The sequence below is a fragment of the Fringilla coelebs genome, assembly GCF_963513975.1.
Source record: "Fringilla coelebs genome assembly, chromosome: 3".
In the NCBI taxonomy this organism is placed as follows: Eukaryota; Metazoa; Chordata; class Aves; order Passeriformes; family Fringillidae; genus Fringilla; species Fringilla coelebs.
The window spans coordinates 99,712,440-99,735,773 of record NC_140030.1 but is presented as its reverse complement, the minus strand read 5'-3'; the positions used below and the strand labels follow the sequence as shown (position 1 = coordinate 99,735,773).

The window sequence follows — 23,334 nt, the reverse complement described above, 5'->3', positions numbered from 1 at the left end:
CATGAATAGTTGCTAATACTCTGGATCTACTCTTTTATCTAGAGTCAAAAACCAGAGGGCTGCAGCAGGGGTGTTATCATTATACAGAATTATAGAATGGCTTGGGTTGGAAGGCACCTTAGAGATCAACTTGTTCCAGCTCCCTGCCCTGGGCAGGGACAACCTGCCCTTCCACTAGGCCAGGTTGCTCCCAGTCTGATTCAACCTGGCCTTAAGCACTTCCAGGGATGGGGCAGCCACAGCTTCTTTGGGTGACTTCTGTTCCAGAGCCTCACCACCCTCACAGGAAAGAATTTCTTCCAAATGTCCAACCTAAACCTGCCCTCTGCCAGTTTAAAGCCATTACCCCTTGTCCCATCACTGCATGCCCCTATCAAAAGTCAAGGCTTTTTATTGCATATTAATATTTGAGGTGAAAACCACCTGTACTACATACAGAGAATATATTCCTGCAGAAAAACTACACTCTAACTGCCCTTGGTTTTGGTCCTCAAAAAGTAAAAGTTTATTCTTGACCATTAATCAAGAGACAATTAATCCTCTTCTCATCTGGCATCACAGACACATGCTGCTCTGTGCATGAACTGTGACACAGAAAGTGAGAAAAATCCAAGAATAGTTGGCAAAGTTTTTCCGCCACTACTTTGCTGAAGATGCCAGTTGACATCCAAAGATTTAAGTTATTCCTTTGTTCTGCAAGCCATCTGCTTGCAGGAATTAAAAGAGAAAAGGTGTGTTTGCTGGAAATATTGACCTCTGCATGCTATAAAAGCAACTATGTTCTCCCTAATGTGGAAGATCTCAGGTGAAACCATTCATCACGATGTGAGTTTACTGCCACATGCATCAATATGACAGAAACTCTTACAGGAAAAGTGACTTTACTCTTGAAAGACACGTTTAGATGAAAAAAGCGAGAGTCATAGTGTTAGGAGAAGGACATGCTGCTTTCAGTAACCCCTCATTTAACAACAAGAACAAGAACTTTAAAACAAAACTGAAAATCTTAGAGAAACTGAGATGATTATGCAGGAAAGCCTGGAACTGCAGGATCTGCAGAGTCTGTAGGAGACAGCAGTGTCTTCTCATCACAGACACAGGTGCGACTAAAAAAATGTGCAAATGTCTTGGAGCAGAGTAATGGGTTATGAACTTGTGGTGAACTCTGTATTTCCTCTCTTTGTAGGTCTAACTTGGTTGTCAGGAGAAAAAGGCCTGAGCAGCAAGATATGATTTCTATGAAGATTAAACAGCAGATACTGTCGCCTTATTTAGATAACAATAGAAGACCCAAGGGCACTTGGACAAGTCTGAACTTACAGAGGTTTGGATGTACAGGCAGACGTATTTAAAATACATTCTGACAATGTTTAAGGATTGTCTTTTTGTAGCTTAAACTATGAGAAGTATTGTATACCTCTGTGCAATTTCAAATAGTAAGCTTGAGGATGGAGTGGAAACAAATGCAGAAAACGATGAAGTTTTGTCAGTGAAGAGCTTTTGCACTCTGTGTATCAAAGCAGCTGTTATTTCAGGTCTTGGCTTTGCCCATTTTCTGGTTTGAGTAAAAAAATGTAAAGGTTTTACACATCCATCATTAACTAACAGGGGCCTTGTAAGAAATAAAGGTTTACAGCAGGTTGGTAAGTGGCTTGCTTTGTTGTTCCTCAAGTTGCTGGTCATAAAGAACAATAAAAAAGTAGCCTTTGCCTCATCTCTAAACCAGCTTTAGAAAGAAAAGATTACAGATATGAAATCTCCTAATTAGACCATTTCAGATCTAATTTAGGTGTTTCTCATTCAAATAAACCACCATAAGTAGATTTTTCTAAGAATTTATAACTCTCTGAGTAGATTAAACCAGAAAAATGAAAAACAACAAAAAAAGAAGCACCAGATTACAGGCTGCTTTAAAGAATGACAGGAGAAAAAGGAATTAAATTATCTGAATATTCATGAAGGATTTTTTTCACACAATTACCTAAAAATTTATAAGTCCAAAGATCACATCTCTCTCAAACACAATGGTGACAATAAAAACATATTTCAGCTGCTTATCAGGAGCTTGCTGAAAGGGCTCTATTTTAACACTTAACAGTTTCCTTACTTTTTGGACTACTTCCCTTTCCCCCTCACCTTTGTGACTCACAGAGCTGGCGATTGGTGAGCAGAAGTCATTTGAAACACGATGTGCATTTGTCTATAGGATATTTCTGGGCAACACTCCAACATTTCTTCGAAGCATGCACTTTCCTCATCAGTGTATCACCCAAGATCTGACAGTTTTATTAAAGTGTCTTTTCCTTGCATTTTTTGCTATCTTTGGTACATGGGATGGCCTTTTGAATTTTCAGCAGCTGAGAGCTGGACTGCACTACAAAAGCATTTCAAGCTAACAACCTTTCCACTGCTTGATCTTTTCTGTCACAGATTGGATCAGTCACTATCCAATACATGGAGCTGTTGTTCTTGATATTATGCCCTTTTCAGTTTTTTTTTTTTTAACTTTGTAGGAGATAATATTAATTGATGGACTTGGATGTGACACAAGGGTAAAGCTCAGGGAGAGACACAGCAGTGTATGTGTCTTGCTATGGCATCATCTAGTGACGCTACAGCTACAGTTGTAAGCCTTTTTTGTTTTTTCTTTTTCATTTCTTTGAAAGAAATTAGCCCTCAGATAGCATTCTCTCAAACTTCTTTGCAGTCTCAAAACAAATAATAGGAATGCTGTAGAGCCCTGTTTGGTGAAATTGATGCTCAGGGTAAATTCTCTAAGAGATAGGACATTTTCTTAGAAGTCTCAGGTGATGGGTACTCAACGTTTGCATCCTCCTCAACCTCTGTTGTATTTATAATTCTCTATCCTTTTTGTTCATTCTCCATTCCCCTTTAATAAAATGATCTTTCTCATTTTGCTTATGTCATCAGGTAACTTTATTTAGACTACTATTTCTTCTCGAAATTCCATTAAATTAATTAGGAATAAGGTGATGTGACTCCGAGAGCTATCTGAGGTTTTAAAAATGGATAAAACTGCTTTAAATATATGCAAAATCAAATTGTATACTAGTAATTGCATTTTGCCCTACATAAACAATATATAGGAATCATTCAGTATTAAGCAGAAGTGAGGGATACCTAACCCTTACTTAGCAGTAGCATTGTTATACTAATCCCTAGAAGGACTGTAAGGTTTCAGGGAACAGGTTATCTAATTTTCACATGGTATTAAGCACAATGAAGCCAAATTCCCTAAAAATTACCACGGCACAAATAAATACTCTTAATGACCTATGCATGTTTAAACTTCTTGAGTCCTGTACTTAGTGGGCTTGCAGCAGTACCACTGTTAGCTTATTGTAAAGTTTGTTCATTAGAGACTGACTTAGATGATGAATTAGCAGAAGGACATTTCCCCAGAGGAGGGAGGGATGTGTGCTGCTTGTAGCATAATTTAGGGGCAACTATGAAGAATTTCAAAGGTAATGCAAGCAGAACGAGGACATTAAAGAACTGGTTTTGATCTCACAATGACATAAGCCAGGAGGAACTTCTCAGAAATATACATTTATGTTTAAGGGCATTGGTAGGATGGGAAATGAAGAGTAGGTGTTGAGAGAGGAAAGGCAAAGAGTAGGAAAGGATGGAGTTAATTGCTTTGTGAACAGTGAAACTCCTCTTGAAGAAAGTTGGAGAGACTTTTTGGTGACAGTAGAACATGTTATCAATAACCTGTGGAGCCGGGTACTGACAGTCCCTCCCTCTTGCTAGCAGCTGTGCACCCATCTCAACACCCAACACTGGTGTTTCCCAGCCTGGCACAGAGGTGCTCCTTCAATCCTGCCACCAGCAGAGAGAAGGAAAGAGAAACAGATCACATAGAAAATGCTCTCAGTCATATGAGAGAGGGCCTTTGATGCAAATGCTGGGACATTTATTCTGTCAGAATGGCTAAAATTAGGGAGTATTTGTTATCTGTACACTGGGAGAGCCCTTGACAAAAAGCTTTAATCTGCTCCAGACATACTAAAGCCTGAATCTTATATGTGACTGTAGCAGTGCTTAGCATGATTAGGTATAAAATTTGTATTGAAGAGGTTACATTCAATAAAGGGAGAAAAGGAAAGAGATGATCTAAAAAGACAGAAAATCGAGAGGAGTAAACATAGAACAAGTAATGAATTTCCTAAAAGTCTGACATTTCCATCACATTCTTTTGATGCATACTTAGGAAAGTTTATCGCAGTATTCACATCTTTCTAATTAGATGGAACAAGCCAGATGATTAGAGCCGTGAAAAAAACATCAAAAGGTTCACACAACTTTTTATATAATTAGAAGGGAATTTTCATAACCCCTAAAAGCAGGATTTAATTGTGTAATTTAACATACAATTTAAATATCAAGATCAAACTAGCAGGGCAAGTGACTTAATGGGATAAATGATATTAACATCTAGTGTCAAAGCTTAATTTAAACAACAGAATGTCTTCATTACGCAAAAGAGTCAAGCAAACGAATCGTTCAAAGGGCCTTTTTTTCAACAAGCCCTTTCCTATTGTTTCTTTGAAAACAATGAAATCAGCTGTGGAGCAGCAACATGCTGAGAGACTAGGAGAGCACGACTGGCTTTGTCCATCTGACCTCACTGTGACATTGTGGTGCAAGATCTTATAAAACAAGAACCTCCTGCAGTGCTCACACAGAGGACCTTTTAAGAGCTGGTTAATTTTACTTTTGTAGCTAATTAAATGGGAGGAGGCAGAGTGTGCATGAAATGTTAAAACCTTTGTGTTGATGCTGCTGAGCTTTGTTGTTTTAAAAGTACCAGCAGAAGCGTTCATAATTTGTCACTTTTCACAAAACCCCAAGAGACAAACTAAGAGCATTCAGGATCCCCAGGACATGGACAGCTCTTGTGTCCTGGACTCAGCAGTTGGACTTAAAGGAACAAATTAGAAATGTATAAGCTTACTAGAGTGAAAGATGACATTCACCCACATCAGGTCAGATGAAGAAAGGGAAAGTTTAAAAACATGTACAATAATTCCTGGAAAATTTAGAATAGCCTGTAGGTCCCACTGGGGAAAATGTCAGTGACTCTGAAGATACTAAATTCCTACTGATGAGTTTCATGATGGCAAAGGTAGAACAGTTCTGTCTTCAGTATGTGTCCAAGGCTGCAAATGACCTGGAACTTTTTTATTGTGTGCAAAAGCTGACAAATAATATCTTCTAACAGCCTCTGTCTCCAGAAACAACTCACCATGAACAGGTCCCGAGCACCGATATCAACAGCAAGCAGAAATGCTTTTTCAAACCTCTGATACCTGAAAGAAAAAGGAAACACATTGCTTGCTGAGGTTAACTTAAGAGCTGCATCAAATTTTGCTCATTGACTAAGTCCTTCAATGCTCACCAAAAGTGATGCCAAAGCTTTATTGGGGAAACCTGATAGGCTCAAACTCAATTGCAGAACTGTGAGGTAGGACATTGACTACCCTTAACCTTCTTCATTGTTTAAAACCTTCACCAAGTGGTTCAGTGTTGAGCCCCATCATATCTGGTTGAATCTGAAGGGAGCTGAAGATCCTAACAATCCATCCTTTACAAAGACAGCAACCACAACATAGATAAACAGTATCCCCAGCAATGCTGGTAGGAACCTCAAAATCTTCTACAGAAAATACTAATCCCAAATTTCACATTACTTTCAAGGTTCCTGTAGATGTTTACACTGAGTTTTGTCCTTGCAGACCCCTTGATACGGCTCTCTGAAGATGTTAATCCAATTGAGTCAAGAATCCTCAGGGACTAAAAGAGGTAGAGGGTGATGCTGTTTTGCATCATAACTACCTTAGCCCAGCATTAGCACAGACTCCTGAGAGTTTTCTGAGATCCTACAGTGAAAAAGACTGCATCAATGAAGCAAAATAAGGGGCAAAGCAAAAATTACCTCTAGATATGCTCTAGAGGCACCACCTGAGCATCACCCAGAGATGCAGTAGAGCAGGAAGGGAGCAATGTGAATGTGGAACGTCATCTTTGAGGACCATTCCTTTGGTGGGTTGAGACCTTGCTGAACAACAGCTCCTTCCATTTGTGGTGACAGGCCAACCCCTTTGTCCTACCCAGACACCACACACCATCTCCTGGGAGTTACAGCAACTAAAAAATCCCATCCACAGGGATGGAGGGACTGGGCAAGGGTGTGTATATCCTCCTGTGTGCAATCCTCAGGAATTCCACAGAAGCAGGAGGACACAAGCCCTCCTTCAGAAGCTTTCTGAGGATGTTCTTGGGGAAATTTGATAGGCTCAAACTCAGATTGCAGAACTGTCAGGTAGGACAGTGACTACCCTTAACCTTCTTCATTGTTTAAAACCTTCACCAAGTGGTTCAGTGTTGAATCCCATCAGATCTGGTTAAATCAACATTGCACTGGCAAATGCTAATCCTTGAAAATTCTGCATTGGGCTAATGTCTCTCTTATACTAGGCATAGATAACCGTTATGTGACATTGTATTATGAGAAAGTGATTCTATCTGTACACATTTTCCTCTATAGCACATTTTTAACTGTTTAAAATTAGCTATGAAAATAGGTCTGGTGATTAGTTTTAGAAATGCAAATACCCCAATTTTATTTCAGCTGGGAGGTAGAAGATTGATTCCATATAGAACATTTTTGTATTTGTTCCATTACAAAGTGGTAAATTTCCCTTTCCACCTGTTAACAATTTCAACAATGGATCAGTTGTAGAACTTTAAGTTTGGAACGAGATGACTTCTTTGCCCCAGTGGGGAAAAAAACATTGTGATTTCTAAGGGTTAGAAAGCTGTAGGCTGTGCTTGTCAAATGAATATTGTCAGACAGCATCACATGGATGCCAGAATTTGTACAGCTCTGTACCTTGGTGGTGTCATAGGAAACAGTGGGCAGTGCTGCAGCTCCTCCTCAGGCTGGTGTGAACAAGAGGAAAGATGGGAATCCTCCTTCCCCTGGCTGGGTAAACTAATCCCTTATGATGCACCACACCAGGATTCCTGTTCCCGGCCACGGCCTCAGCGGTTTCCTGGCTCCCTCCTGTTAACAGCCTTATCGCTCTCCTCTCTTCTACCACACACTTGGAATGATTCATCAGATTGCAAGATAGAACCAGAGAGGACTTTTCCTCAAGGAATAACATTCGTGACAAGAAGGCATAATATGTTAGCTTAAGTAGAAAAGGAAATGCACTCTCCAGGTGAGGTTCCTAAGAGCTGGAGTGGGGAGCCCTTCCCTCCCTAAAGCTAATCTCCCTGCTGTGCCTTCCAAGTACTAATTTGCAGCCCTCCTCACAGAACCAGTTTAAGGGAGGGGAAGAGATAAATTAAAGTTAACCTCTTGATCACCAGGGAACAGGCAGTGCACCCCCACTTTCTTATGCCTGTCTGTGTATCTGAAGTTTTCAACATGATTCCTATGATAGATTTTTCATCAAAATACATGGTTTTGCAATGATGTTTTTGAAGCTATACTTTTAATTAAGAAAAATAGGTAAGTGTTAAAGTATGTGTATCTTGAACAGCTATCATGTTTATATTTTTTCCTGGCACATTTTTTTTCCCCATTATGGATTAAATACACATTCTTAGTACTTAGAGGGGAATTTGGAAACTGAACAGAAACCAGCAATGTGACTGGCTAAAAAGAATGCCTGTATCATTATTTTGTATTTCCAAAGTTATCACTACATAGACTACTTGAATGACATTTGCTGTAGCCAGGGAAAAAATGCCTGCAACCAAAAAATATAAAATAACTTTCTCATTTGATTAAGTCGCAGAACAGAATCATGGCCTTAAGCTGTCATTTCTTTGCAGTTTCACAAAAATTTCAATTATTTTTCCTTTAATCAACATACATACTTCAGTCTCATTATGGCCCCTATTCATAAAAGTGTGACATTAACTCATTATTTTCAGTTCTGTACTAAGGAAAAACAAAAAGGGGAAAAAAAGACTATCTAAGAAATGCTCTTCACAAACCAAGAGTGTTGCAAATAACAATCAAAGTTACTTCATAAATTATTATAAATTGAATTGCTTTAAAAGAAGGCAGATGTTACAAAGCAAAGTAGAGTGACAAGTTTTTTTTAACTTAGGCCAACAGTATTAAATCAGTCAGGAATATCCAGAATTTTTAACCTAACTTTACAAGAAGATAACTGTTGTTCTGAAACCCTTTGTTATGAAAGTTTTGTTGGTTTCAATGTACAGAAACCATTAGAGAGAGGTCTATATAGCATGAGACCAACCTCAGGCTAATAATGTCTGTTTTATACGCCTGCTTTATCCTAGCACACTCACTTAACAGTTTATCAGCTCCTCGAACAAACAAAATAACCCCCAAGTAAAACCTTCCCCCGTTTGTTCTTGGGCTACAGTCACGAGGTACAATATTTGCTCTCTAAAATGGAATCTCCAGGGCCCTGGTGTTGAACAGTGTCTTCCCACCCCCTCCTCCTCCTTGCCCGTTATTGCTTGGTTCACAATAACTCCAGCAATCAAGACTTATATGTCTCTTGAAAAAGAGAGATAAGGAAATCCACCTGCAAACCATGAAGTACAGCCACTTGTTTGGTCAAAATGACAGGCAACAGAAATATGACCTTCAAGATTAGAACTCTGAAACTGCAATTAACTATGTAGGACACATAGGAAAACATTTCTCTGAAAGCCATTTAGTAGATACAACATTAACTTCAAATTCTCACATAACTAAAGAATACTGTTATTATATGCATTTCTGTATGTACTCTAAAAAAGGATTAAAAATTTCAGTTAGTATGGACAAGGAAATCAAGGGGAAATGGGACTAATATAACAACAGACACGTAGGTCAAAAATGGTCAGTGCAGAGAGGAATCCAGACTTGCCTTCCATGGTGAAGTGACAAACCTGCTGTCTGCCTGTATTTTGGGTATATGACTTAACTGAAAAGATGCCAAGAAATAATTTTATTTTAAAATAAAATAAAATATATAAGTAATAAAAAAATATAATGTTATCTGTAACTTCAGAAATGCTATTCTCTTCACTGGCATAAATAATAAGAGAATCAAATGCCTGGGATTTCCTTCTGTTGGATGTTCAGAAATACAGTAATTTGAAATACTTTTGATCAAAAAAAATGTGTATGGATTTCAGCCTGCAGAGAAGGGACAAGAAGTCTCTTTGGCTTTTAGAAAATGTTCTACAAATATGTAAAAAGGCAAAATTTTTTAATCTGTATTCCACAACTCCTAAATTTGAATGTGGTCACTTAACAATAGAGATACATTTTTCAAACTGAAGATGGTCAACTTGAAAGCCCTTGTAATATTTAACTATAATATTCAAGTGTCTTGTAAGACCTCCAAGAACCAGGAAAATAAAATAAAAATCACATGGAGGGAGAAGGAAGGGAAGGGAGAGGGAGCTCATGCAGGCAAGCAATATAGTGCAGAAAAGATGGAAACATTTCTTTAGGGACTAGTTACAACCAACAAGCCTTCTTAGACATGCTCATCGACCATGTAAGCATATTCCTTGTGCTGGGCTGATAAAGGAGGGCTGCAGCAGCTTTTTCCTTGTCTTCAATAAGAGTACACAACATTTAGAAAATAATCTGCAGGGGAAGAGCTGTGGCACAAATAGTATTTATAAGGCAATCCTTTTTAATGGAAGAAATTTCAGAGTCCTCCTCATCTCACAGTCCAATCAAGAGTGATATGCATTCAAAAAGTGGATATTAAATATGCACTGAGCAAACAGAACAGGAAAAAATGAATATTGAAATAATTTACATGTAATCAAACTACACTGAAATTAAGTTTTAATTGTTCAGTATTCCATGATGCATATGCAGATTTTAAAGTATTCAGAATATCAATCAAGTGTTTACTTACATCAAGCAATTGTATTTAAGCATACAAAACAGATGATGAAAATATGTTCAATCAGCTACAGCTCCCAACATTTACTGCTGGGTTTACATGATCACTTTTAATTCAGTTATTTCATTTAATATTTCAATTTAATAGCTCATTCTTTCACTCAATTTCTAGGCATCTTGCCCATTTCTTAAACACAATAATAAAAATTATTCATAAAAGGAGCTGTTTCCTCATAAATTCTCATATCAGCAATTTTTGGAACAGAAATGGTTTTCATGCTTTTTTCCCCCCCTCAAAATATGTTGTTATTATCTGAAATATTTTCCTTTGAAATTAGACAATATTAAAAAAAAAAAAATCTGCAAAATGACTCTGAACCCCATTCTGTTGGAATTCCAAGCCAGAATAATTAGAGATTATCAGGTTAAAGAACCTAAAAACTGTGTGGCTGGGTTGCTAAGTGGTTGATTTAAATGGGGACAGATTAGTTTTTCACCAACTGTTGAACACAACACCACTGATTTAGGCATGTAGCCTATTTACAAAACAAGGGCTAAAACGACTTATATATTTCACAGGAAAAATTCTCATGTGTAATGGTCCCTAAAATGACAACCTTGAAATTCTATTGAGCTCCAATGAGATACTTTAATGTAAATTTTCAGTAAATTCTGAAGACTTAGACTGCTGGTTAATCCATTGTATATAAAGTATAGTATCAGTCAAAGATTTATATCCTGCATTTTATATTGAATGCTGAAAAAGTGGTACTTAAGAGTTCCTGGAGAGGAATAAATACATCAAGATATCACATTTCTTTAAAAAAACCCAGATTAACAGACAAAGAAACTCACTTTAAGCAAAAGTCAACCAAAACCCAAAATGATTTTACCCTAATGAGTTCAGGAGGATGCCCTGTTTTAAATAAGGTGGTTGTAGAAAATGGAACACAGCCTGACGACCAAGAACTCTCCAAAGAACCTATTTTATGCTTCCTCCAACTCAGGCTCAACACAGCAACTCTTCCTGGTCCCAAAAGTACCCTGCCAGAACATCCTCCAGACAACACTGTCCTTCTCCCAGCAGGGCATCCATGGCCCCCTCCCAGCCAAGGTTTGAACAAGAGGCCATGTGGACCATGCTTGGTGTTCCGCAGCACGTCTTGATTGGCAGAACTTCTATCTGCTGAACTTTCACTGTAGCTTTTTTTGGGACACAGATAACCTCCTGCATTCTATTTAACCCCAACTGGTTGCTGATTTTCACAAAACTTGCAGGCATTTGCTTATTTCTGAGACTTCTACCCTCTGTTAAATTGGCTGAGATTCCCCAATGATTCTGGAAGTTAGTAGGGAGGCGGCAGAAGGATCAATGGATGCATTGGAAAGCTCCACCCTCTGAGATGCTAGCAGTATTATTTTGCCAGCCCACTGCTATTATGCCACAATGCTTTTAGGTTATAAGCTCCTTTGAACAGGACACACAAACCTCTGAGGAGGGTTCACAGCCTCGTTACCTTCTAAGATACCGACGAAGAGAAAGTGCTGCAGAGCACACCAAAGGCTAATGGAGAAACAGCCACTGGGTCTATGTGTATGGAGTCAAGGGGATAATCTCCTAAATTGTATCCTAAATTGTATTTTAGATGTAGGAGCTCTAAAGGTTGTCCAGGCATAATCTATACATCCCTTCAGGCCCAGATTTAGCAAAGCATTAATGCATGTGTTTATGACCTATAATTTTCCATGGGCCCTAAATATGGGCATGTTAAGTGAAGTGCTGGATTTGTGGCCTGAGTGACTTGTTTAAAAAGAAATCCCTTATGGAACCTTTCAAAGGTCATACAGAAATAGGTCTCAGGTAAGTCAGTGAATAACCATGAGAAATACAATATACAAATACAAAAATACAAGTCTCTCAAGGTGCCCAAAATTTCAATCACTTGAAAGATACTGTCAAGTTAATATCTCTGACCTAAAGGAAGTCCACCCATAACTTTATAGACTGTAGGGCGTTGAACTGAATGCCCTTCACATCAAAGGGTACCCTCTGGTTTGAAGCAAGAAAGTAAACAAGCAAACCAAATTAAAAAAATAGGAAGAAAGAGAAAGCTAATAAGGGGAGCCAGACACAATGACTCTCTGGCCAGAGAAAGCCCTTGAGGGCTTAACTGGTTGTGAATCTTGAGGTTGTTCCCAAACCAACCATAAAAAAAGTTAATAATCTTTGTATGTGATTCCTATCTTCTAGGATGATATTCTGCTCTAGGAAACCAATATGTATTTTTGAGTGAAATAGTTCAGGTGATTCTACCTTACACACTTCTTCCCAGGACAGAATTTTGAGTCAGTTTTTCAAGTGAACCAAGTTAATTTTTGAATGAAGTAGTTTAATAATAAGGGATCATTTAAACCTTTAAAATACATACTTACTTAGAAATAGTTTAGATGTATATAATATTCTAGAAAAAGCAGTGGGTCTAGGTATAAAAAAAGATATGTCATTTATTTGTTGAACTTTGCTCAAATTAATTATAAACCAGAACTACTGTAACACTCAGGAACTGCCTCATACTTGCACTGAAGAAACATTTGTTTAAAGAAACTGGTTCTATGAACATTTACGCCACACACTTCCCATGTGATGCTGGTCATTCACGTTAACTTGGATTCTTGTAGGATGGGCCACTGAAAAGTATGACTGCATCCCCTTCCTGCTGTGAATGAGCACTCTTTCACATCTAACAAGTGCTCCAAAATTTCCCAGAGCAGGTGCTATAAAAGTCTGGATAACAGAAGTTGATTACAATCATAAAATATTATTACATAAATTGAAACGATTACAATTTGTATCTTTTAAAACTAGATCCTGTCTTTTATTTTAACCTGTACTTCCTTTCAATTTCCTACACTCCTTATTTCCTTTTTCATACTCATTTTCCTTCAAGAGAACATATATTTTGTTGCCATAGCAGTATTTCCCTACCTTGCAATTTTATCATCGTGGTTTCCTTCAGGTTTCTCTAAGCTGCAACCAACACCCACCCAGCAAACAGAGGCTTCCCCCACCCCCAAACCTCTTCATTCCTCCAACCTCTCACTATTTAGTAACTTCTCAACAGCGTATCTTTATCTTTAAATACAGACACACTCCAACATACTCTTCCAAAGTACTCTGGGCTAAAAACAGGTGTTAATTAAAAATGCTGATAAGAGTCAGTGACACCTGTTGTTTCACATTTATTTTACTCAACCCTGTCTGTTAAATCCTAGCCTTTATTGCATTAATTCGCTTCTGCTTTTCTTCTTTTCCAGCTTTATCCCTCTCACTCTAGTGATCATGTAAACTTAACAGTATGTCTTGAAAGCTGGATTTTATTGAGCAAACATATCAGCATGTCTACACACTAAAGACAGCTATATAACAGAGGCCCAGTATCATTGCTGTGGTTAAGGATGAGTTGCTGCCTTTATAATAAATCCCTATTGTGTACATGTGATATCTCTGCAATTTTGAGCTGCAGCAGATGGAAATTTGGTATTAAAGTTAAGATGAACAGGCCCTTTTCCTCCTTGGCTTTCTATGAGGTACAGGGCCAATTCTCCCTCATGCCTGACATTGGATAAGATGTGCTTTTTTAGTGCTAAGACTTCTCGGAGAAAACATATTAGCTCAATATTTTCTAAAGCTGGCTGCCTAAAGATAAATATCTACTTACAGAATCATGGTTCAGGGCGAAATTTTGAATCACTTGCTGAATTATGGGTCCATTAGAGTATATTTACCTTTTCCACCTATGTTTGTCAATAACCAAATTTTTTCTTTATAATAAAATAATGCAGTGGTAATGCGCATACAATTCCCACACATAACAGCTCCACTGCAGCAAATACAGCCACGGAAGAGACAGGTAAGATATTGTGTGGAACGTTGTATGAATTTTGGCACATTTTTGAGGGATCAAATGGAAAACTATTGAGTCTGATGTGCTTTTTTCTGCACAGCATCATGTCCAGAACATAAAACATAGAAACAGCCTTTTGCTGAGACTGAAGGCACTCCTGACCTAATCCCTTACCATTAGCTGGGAGAGAATATTAGAACAGGGTAAGCATATGGTGATACTTCCCTAAGTAGTCTCCCAGTCTCCAACAATTTGTGGTTCAGGGATTTGCTGAGCCAGAGGTGGTTTCCAGGCTGGTGTTCCTCAGTGAATTGCTCTTCTCTGAACCTTGCCTTTGAACTCACATACAATTTTAGCATCCACAACATCCTGTGGTAAGGAGGTTCATATTTTAATTACATGTTATGTGAAGAATCACTATATTTTGAAATGGCCACGTGTTAGCTTTGCTTGATGACCTCTATTTTTTGTATTAGAAGAAGTAGTGAGCAGTCATTTACTGTGCTCTTTCTCCCTAACATTCACAATTTAATAGATCTCTATCTCTGCTGCTTCTCTTTAGGTTGAGGAGTTCTAGTCTATTTAGCCACTCCTTTCACTAAAACTGTTTCATGCCTTTAATCATCCTGGCTGCCCTTCCTAAACCTTTTTGAGTTCTACTATATCATTTTACGGATTGTGGGACTCCAAAACTACACACAAAATTCAGGTGCACTGAAGTTCACTGTTTTCTTGTCTAGTTATTTTCTAAGAATTCCTAGTTTGCAATGTGCTTTTTGTACTTCAGCTGAGCACTGAACTATTTTATAGCTGTAGAGTTATAGGACCAAATTCTTCTTCTAGAATAATGTTGAGCTCAGATTGCATCAGGTTACACATGAAGTTTGGAGTCACACACCACTGTGTACAAAGCGCTTCACTTTGAATTTATTTACATTTAATTCTACCTTCAATTTTGACACTATGTCATTGCTGTGAAGCCCTTTTGCTGGTCTTCACAGCAGGTCCTATCTTTACTAGTGTTAATAATTTAGTGGCATTAGCAAATGCTGGCAGCTCACTGCTTCTTTGCCAGGTTACTTACCAGAACAGATCTGCTATACTTATAATTACCATTGGTGATCTCCATGACAACTGACCATTTACTCTTTCTCTCTTTCTTACCTTCTAATTAATTACTTGTCTATGAAAGGGAAGCTTTCCTCTAATCCTGAGGCAGCTTAGTTTCTTTAAGACATATTGGTGAGAGACCTTCCAAAAAGGTCTTCAATGGTCAAACTTTCATCAGTAGCAGATGGATAGCCATTACTCACATGACTGCTGACATCAAAGAATTTGAGTTTTGAGATGTGACTTGCCTTTACAGAAATCCTGCTGACTCTCCCCCAACATGTTATTTATCTGTATGTTCACACATTTTTAAAACATAGTTTCTACTAATTTCACTGGTACAGAGGCTGGATTTACAGGGCGTAGTTCTCAAAGGTTTCTCCAGATCATTTTCAAAACTAACTTAATATTTTCCCTGTTTTTGTCCTCAGGTGCTAAGGTCATTCTAAATGTGAGGTTACACACCACAGTATTTCAGCTGTTTTATCCTTTACTAGCTTTAGAAATTCTGGATGTTTTACCTAGTGCTGGTCATATATTACTATTTATCTATCTCTAGCTGATACTTCAACACTTACCAATGTAAACCAAGAAACATCCCCATTCTCTCCTATCTTGACCAACTGGTCAAAAGGAGATTTTTAAAGAGATCTACATGCCTGTCCGCTTTTTGTACCTTTTTGTAAAACTTTCTTGATATATATTCTTTTTTAGTCTATGTGCCTCTATCATTCTCTCACAGAAACTATCTGAGCATCTAAGATCTTTCTGTTAACTGGCCAGTAATAATGTGATACAGGAGCTAGACATTTACAGTGCAAATCATTCCATTTATCTTCAAACAGCTTACCTTTACATGGCTAATTTAAGCTAATTAGGTAGGCTCCTTTTGTAGTTAATTGATAGGGATAGGCACTGACATTTGACTCTTCACGCTTATCTGAGATATCTCCCTTCAATGGGATTACTCATCCTTTGGGTGCCCATGTCTTTATCCTAACTACAGAGGAAGCCCAGATGAGCATGTAGGACACATAAATTCTACATTATTAAGGCATGAGAGGTGCACCCCCAAGACACTACATCCATTTCTTGGACAAATGACTTTTGCCGACTTTTTTCTAAATTTTCCTTTTGGTGTTCTTTCCTTCACAGGCCCTTGGGTTCTGAAGAACCATAAAAGGCAGATCCGCATTTGAAGACAGAAAGCCTAGGGCTGCCTGACTATTCAGTTAGCTCTTCCTGCAGGGCACTGGATGGAAATGGGAGAAAAGTAAAAAAAAACTCTGAGGGAGTGAGAGAAGACTAGGATCTGATGAGCTGAGTTCACAACAGAATATTGCCAGATAGTCCACATACAGTAAAGGGAAGTGTAATGGTGGGGCTCAAGAAGACTTTGAAGATGAATGAAGAAAAAGTGTCTTGGTAGAGAGATGAGACATGAATTTATCTGGAAAAACTTCAAAGAAAAAAATAAATCTTAAATTCAGTTCTTGATCAGGACCTCAAATTAGAGATTTTTGAGTGTCACTCAAAAGAAGATGCTATTAGCGACTAGGTGGAGTTGATGGAGAGGGAGAAACTGATGACCCGGGAAGGTTTACAACAGCTGCTCAAGGATGGAGATATGTTGCTAAGAACTAATTTTTGAGAGGTTTGTCCAAGAATGTGATATATTTGCATTGTTTCTGCACTCAGTGTACGCCCAAAGCCCTCAAGATTTCAGGGAAATTGCACAGCTGGTATAGCAGGAAAAAACCACCTTACGAGGGCAGATTATCAGTTACACAATACAACGGTGGTCTCAATGTGAGCTCAGCTTCTGAAAGTAGCAATATCAAAGTCAGATTAACCAGCCTGTGGGAATAGATTTGGCACAAACAATATCAGTCCAGTGTAGCTATTTTATGTTCCTTTTTTCTAGTGCAGTCCCATGGGTGGGGACGTAGCAGAGATCTGGATGACTTCTGGCACTCTGGGCCATCAAACTGCATCTGCTGCTGGCTCTGCAAAGTGGCTCCAGCTTACAGCAGTTCTAGGACTGCTCTAAATGTGTCTAAGGGGCCATTCTTCCTATCCTCCAAGCAATGTCTCTCCCATTAGGTTGAGCAGCAAATCTTGCCCAAATCTCTGACAGCGATTTGTCATGGCTTATTTTCATGGCATTTTGTTCTCAAGCAATTATATCATGTAGTTCGTTGTCCCCCCACCCCAATATTTTGCTCATTATTTCTTACATTATAATCATTACCAGAGAATTAAATCCTACAGTCATTCCTGTAGCATCAAAGTATTTGACAGAAATTGAAAACTGTTGGAGCTGGTTTAAGAAAAAAATCATTAACAACATAGGACTGAAGCAAAGACAGTCTAAACTTTTTATGAGATCTTTAACCTCTTTAACTGCAAAAATAACGTAGTTCCGTTAAATAGGTGCCTTTATTTCTTGTTTCTAAAACAGGTCAAGAAGCATGACCAGGGGAATCTTTTCATGTGTAGTTCCATCACAGCAATATAAATTCTCATTTATCAGTGCTGTGGTAATATGAAAACCTTTGGTTTTGATCGTTTTTCAAAAGATGACAAAAAATGACTTTTCAAAGTCCTCTCCAGAAGGTGCTACTTTAGTGAAAATGTTACTACTGAACTTACTCCCATAGAGATGAATTCTGTTCATGTGGCCACCATAGAGAACCTGACTGCCATCAATGATCATTTTATCTGAAGGCATAATTTAATGCCTAATAGGTTACCTTATGAATATAAAAGACAGTCTTAGTCCTCAACCATGTCATCATTAATGTTTATACATATTTTGTGACACACTATGTACCAATATAATTATAATTCTACTTCTAGGGTACTCTTAAAAAGGCTCATAAAAGCTCTTTGCTCACTCTGTCTCTCAGTTCCATACAGTTGGCAGCAGATGGGATGGAGAACTATTCCTATGGAGCTGAGGCATTTTTTTCACCTTTGATTTAGGGTCCTATTTAGGATGGAAATACAGCGAATATCTACTTTGGAGATTGCAGTGTAGTGATACAGGAACCTGCTTACCAAGGGGTAGTTAGTACTGCATTAGTGATGTACCTGCAGGGCAAAAGAGCTTTATTTTAGCTTTTCAAAGGCTGTCTTGGACTTAAGTGATAACTGTCTGTGTCCAGGCATCATGTCTTGTAGTATAGAAGTGCACTTCAGAACTCTTGAATAGTGAAGTGATTCATAAAGATCCGTGGTGGCTGGAAGCAGGTCTCCCCTGATGCTAATGACCACTTACCTTCTCATCTTCTTTAAGAATGTTTATTTACAAAGGAGTCCTATCAAGTCCTCTGTGCAAAGTCATAGCACTTGATGAATGTTCTGTCCAATATGAAGGTAATTTTTTGCATTTACCCAGTAGCATCTTACATGGAACACTGCGAAGAGTAAAACTCTTCTGAGATTTGTGAAGAAGTGAAAACAGCAAAAGTAAAAAAACATGGTGGAGGTTCTCATTTTTGGATTCATAAAAAGGAGAATCTTTCATGAATTTATCCAAAATTCTACCAGAGAATGTGATCAGAGTTGCACTTTTCTCTTGAAAGATGAAAAAGCACTACGTTGTTATTTACAACAAAGCTTTGCTTTATAGTTAAACATATTTGTACTATGGGGGGGAAAAAAACCAAATTACATTCTCTTTATGAAATTATCAGATTGAAAGGTGCAAGTGGTTTTGAATCTTAGTATTTTTCCCTGTGGGGAAAAAAAAAAAACAAAAAACAATCCTTAAACCGGGTCTTCAAAAGCACAAAAACAAAATTACAAAGGAGGAAAGGACACAGGAGAACTGCAGAACTGTGGCTGCATCTTAATTCTGCAACTCCTGTGCTGCATTTCAGACTTTCTAGCCCTGCTTTCTCACTCAAAAAATGGAACACAACAGAGCAGGCGTGTGCTTGTGCCAGTGTGTCCGTGTCAAACAAACAAGATAATTTCATGCATTAGAAAATATGACAAGTACAATTTACAAATGCTTCATCAGAGTGAAGCTAAGCCATGAGTCAGCGATGCCGCAGTTAACGAGTGAAAAATGGTTCCATCCCATTCCATGTTCCCTACACGGCTGCACGAGGCACTGAGACAGAGGCAGGAGGTGCTGCAGCCACTCCCCCGGCACACAAATACACCTAGCAAAAGGGTGGGGGCAAAATGGGAGGTTACAGCTCCCCAAGGCTTCCCAATAAATCCACCTCTGCTCAACATTTTACATAATGATATAATGCATTACATTATTATTAGCAGTGACATCATAATGAAATACCAGAGTGCTACTGAAGTGGCAAGGAACACCTAAGATACATTTCTGTGCTTGTAATGCAGTTCCTGTATTTTTTAATTATAGATAAGGATTTAGAGGGAAAATAATTATTCATTCCATAAATACTGTTGTAATGGATCCCTGGCATATAATTAAGAGGCCTTTAATTTTAATTTTGTATACTGAATGCTTGTTTTTGGAGGTATTCCATATTTTACATTCAGGGCCTGCAGAGCTCTAAGCTTCTATTTTAGTGGAAGATGAAGATGATGTGTGGTTTGCAAATTTAAGAACTTAGCTTTTATAATAATGGATACAAATAACATGGCTGAATCCAATATATTGCAAAGAATTTTCCTTCCTTCTAATTGCAATCTGTTTCAATTGTGCTGTCAGTGTTCATTTGCCCATTTCAGCTTGGATGGAGCATCTTCTTTCTAAAGTGTCCTCATGCCTAAAAAGGGAATCTCCCATCACTGCATTCAGCATTTTCTAGAAACTGACCTCATTGATGGTAGAAAAATAGATAGACTATAATCTCCCTGAAAATGTGAAAGTGGATGTCCCCAGTTATTTTCAACTGAACATACAACCTTTTGGCATACAGTAAAGAGTAAAATCACTGGCACATGATTTTTACTAGGTGAGGATAGCCCTTCTGAAAAGGTAACTGTATTTCTCAATTCTAGTAAATACAGACACTCACATCTTTTAAAGTACAACAATAAATGGAACTTTTTTGGCAGACTCAGTAGGCAGGTCAAAGACTGTCTCAGCATGTAGAATGAATTAATATTTCTCTCCCGTGAGCTGGTCCTTCTAAAAAGGCTTAAGGCAGATTGGTGGGGTATTCAAAGGAAAGCTGGAGAGCGGGGTAAAACCTTTTGTTTATATGAACATTTTTCAGATTTAGATCTTGAAATATTTAAGCATTTTAATTTTTAATCTTGTATGAAAGACTCTGCCCTTCCCTGTCCATCCCTGATGTGTCAGGTCTCCTCCACAGCCCACCACACACATTCTAAGGTGTCTTCTCCTGTTTGGCTCTGTGCTGCCATTCTGCCCTTCTTGCAGGACACTGTACATTCCCACACATGCCTTCAGACCTTTGTCCCCAGCACCTTGTCTTTTACTCAAGCTCCTAAACCTACTCCTCTGACTCTTCCTATCAGACCTCTGAGCTCTTCTCCTTAGCTCCTTGTCTTCTAGGTTTAACTTCTGTGAATCTGCTGCTTGCTCTTTCTGAAGCCCAAATGAACTACAGGAAGCCTACTCCATGCCAATAAATACTTTTTGAATATCAGCCACATAATTTAGAAAGCACTATGCTTCCTCCATTTGGTGCACTAGGGTACAAAACAATCACTTTGCTTTAGTCTCCTCACACTCACAAGAGAGTAACAATTGTCCCCTCATGCTGCATCAAGTTTACAATCTCAGTTTACAGGGCTTCTGCATCCAAATCTTCTGGTTTGGTAATACAGACACATCTGTTGTGATAAAAAAATCACTCTGAAGAGATATAGTAGCTATTTGTAACTATACCCTGAAAGTATTCACTGCCAAATTAAAAAGGGTAAAAAAGTGAATAAATCAAATAATAGAATCATAGAAACATCTAATATCCTGACTTGGAAGGGACCCACAAGGATCATGGAAGTCCAGCTTCTGGCCCTGCACAGGTCAGCTCCAAGAATCACACCCTGTGCCTGCAAGCACTGTCCAAACACTCCTTGAGCTCTGTCAAGCTTGGTGCTGTGACCACTGCCTGGGGAGCCCTGTTCCAGTGTAAAAGTACCCTCTGGGTGAAAAACCTCTTCCTAATATTCAACCTAACCCTCTCCCAACACAGCTTCAGGCCATTCCCTCAGGTCCTATCACTGGTCATCAGAGTGAAGAGATCAGTGCCTATCTCTCCACTTCCCCTCATGAGAGTGCTGACCACAATGAGGTCTTCCCTTGGTTTCCTCTTCTTCAGACTGAATGAACCAAGTGACCTTCTGTCTGCCAAGGCACTGCTGTCCATCAAACAGGATGCCCAGGTCCCTTTCCATGGCACTGCTCTCCAGCCTCTCATTCCCCAGTCTGTACATCCAGGGCTGCACCATCCCAGGTGCTGAATCTGGCATTTCCCCTTGTTACACTTCACATGGCTGGTGATTGCCCAGTCCTCTCATTTGCTGAGGTCTCTCTGCAGCATCTTCCTGACTTGGAGGGAGCCAACAGCTCCTCCCCCTTGTGTATTGTCTGTGAACTGGCTCGGTGTCCCTCCCAGTCCTGTGCCCAGGTCATTTATGGAGATGTTGAAGAGCACAGGGCCAAGCATGGAGCCCTGCAGAACCCCAGTAGTGACAGGTCCCCAGTCTGTCACCCTGTCTGTCACCCTGTTCGCTGTAACCCTTTGTGCCCCAGCTGTGAGCTCACCCATCACAGGATGTGTTTATCCAGCTGGGGGATGAACATTTTGTCCAGAAGGATGCCATGAGAGTCTCAAAAGCTTTACTGAAAACCAAAAGCATAACAACAACTGCCTTCTCTTGATCAGCTGGGGGGGTTACCCTGCCATAAAAGGAAATCAGGTTTGATAAGCAGCACTTTCCTGTCATGAAGCTGTGCTGGCTGTGACCGAGGAGTGCTTTGTCCTTCAGGTGCTTTTCAATACCTCCCAGAATAATCCTCCCCACAATTCTACCGGTCACTGAAGTGAATGTGACAGGCCTGAAGTTTCTAGGGTCATCCTTCTTGCCCTTCTTGAAAACTGGGACAATGTTTGCCAGCTTCTGGGTAACTGTGGCCTCTCCAGATTCCCAAGCCAATTCAAAACTCATGGAGACAGGCCTCACAATGACATCAGCCAGCTCTGGGAGCGTTCTCAGATGAATCCCAGCAGGCCCCACAGAGGCATGGGGGTCCAGCTGGAGCACTGGAATGGTCCTCAGGGCTCAGTTCAGGGCACTGGGAGCCCCTTACCCCATCATTGGTGTTGAAGACAGAGACAAAGAAAGCATGAAACATCTTTGCTTTATGGCCCTGCTTGTGAGGTGACCATTCTCATCCTGTAACAGGCTGATGCTATCACTGCACTGACTTTTGCTATTAATGCATTTTTCAAAAAGCCCTGTTTTTATGGTCTCCCACAGCTCTGGGCAGCTTCAGCTCCAGCTGAGCTTTGGCCAAACAAATTTTCTCCCTGCAGTGGTGAACCACCTCTGTATTCCTTCCATGTCACCTGACCTTGCTTTCCCTGACAAACAGTAGTGGGAGGGACTCCCCATTTTCAGTGTCCTCATGGGCATAACATGGTGACCTGAGAAGGCATAATTCCCTTCTCACTTTTCTCCTTTTCTGAACCCACAGCTGTAAATCAGGCTGGCAGGAGTGCCTTGCCTTGCTAGTCTACCACAGACAGATGTAATAGCAGCAGCTGCAACTTTCATGCGTCTGAAATAGTGGGCACTGTGCCTCCCTATGATCCTCCTAGACATTGCATCATGCCTGGATGGCATTCACTTACCCAGAATCATGGTTTACCATTCCCCAACAAATCTGTAGTTCTCTCTGCTTAGCCTACATTTAAATCATTCTAGTCACTTAAGAAAACATCTAAAAGGAAATAAACACCAATTAAGGCACAGCCACTTTAATGCAATAATGATCAGCTCTGAACATCATTTCCTTGCTTTCTATCAGATAAATCTGCCATATTTGAACATTTAATTTTGTACTTAGATTATGTCTTCTGAGATAAGCTTTAAGCATTACCATCTGTTCTGCAGCAATCACATGATCCTATCACTTTGATTTGGTTGAATACAAATCCCTTTGAAAATAGGAAAACAGCAAAATGACACATTTGTTCCAAAAACTGCCACAGCTGTAGATTGTTCAAGGGCTGCTTTACAGTGCGAGGTAAAAGACATGAGGAGACTCTCGTGCACACCTCCTGCTGTGCCTCACACTGTCCAGGCAGCGTTCTGACACTAAGGTTCTTGTTTTAGGAGGACTGAGTCAGTGTTTCAGCTGCAGCCTCAAGGGCTGGCAGCTCAGCCAGGGCCCCATGCCTCTGCATGCCTGCTAGCACTTGGAAGCAAACC

General features: G+C 39.4%; 1 protein-coding gene across 1 annotated transcript in view; it reads right to left on the bottom strand.

Annotated features, from left to right (window-relative positions):
• Positions 1-23,334, bottom strand: part of WDPCP (WD repeat containing planar cell polarity effector) — a gene marked incomplete at both ends in the record, with an annotated part of 101,980 nt that overhangs the window by 39,335 nt on the left and 39,311 nt on the right. Inside the window, one exon of the mRNA XM_084201938.1 lies at positions 5,270-5,333. Within this exon, the coding sequence (XP_084058064.1) occupies positions 5,270-5,333 (64 nt within the window). The remainder of the gene's footprint in view (positions 1-5,269; positions 5,334-23,334) is intronic.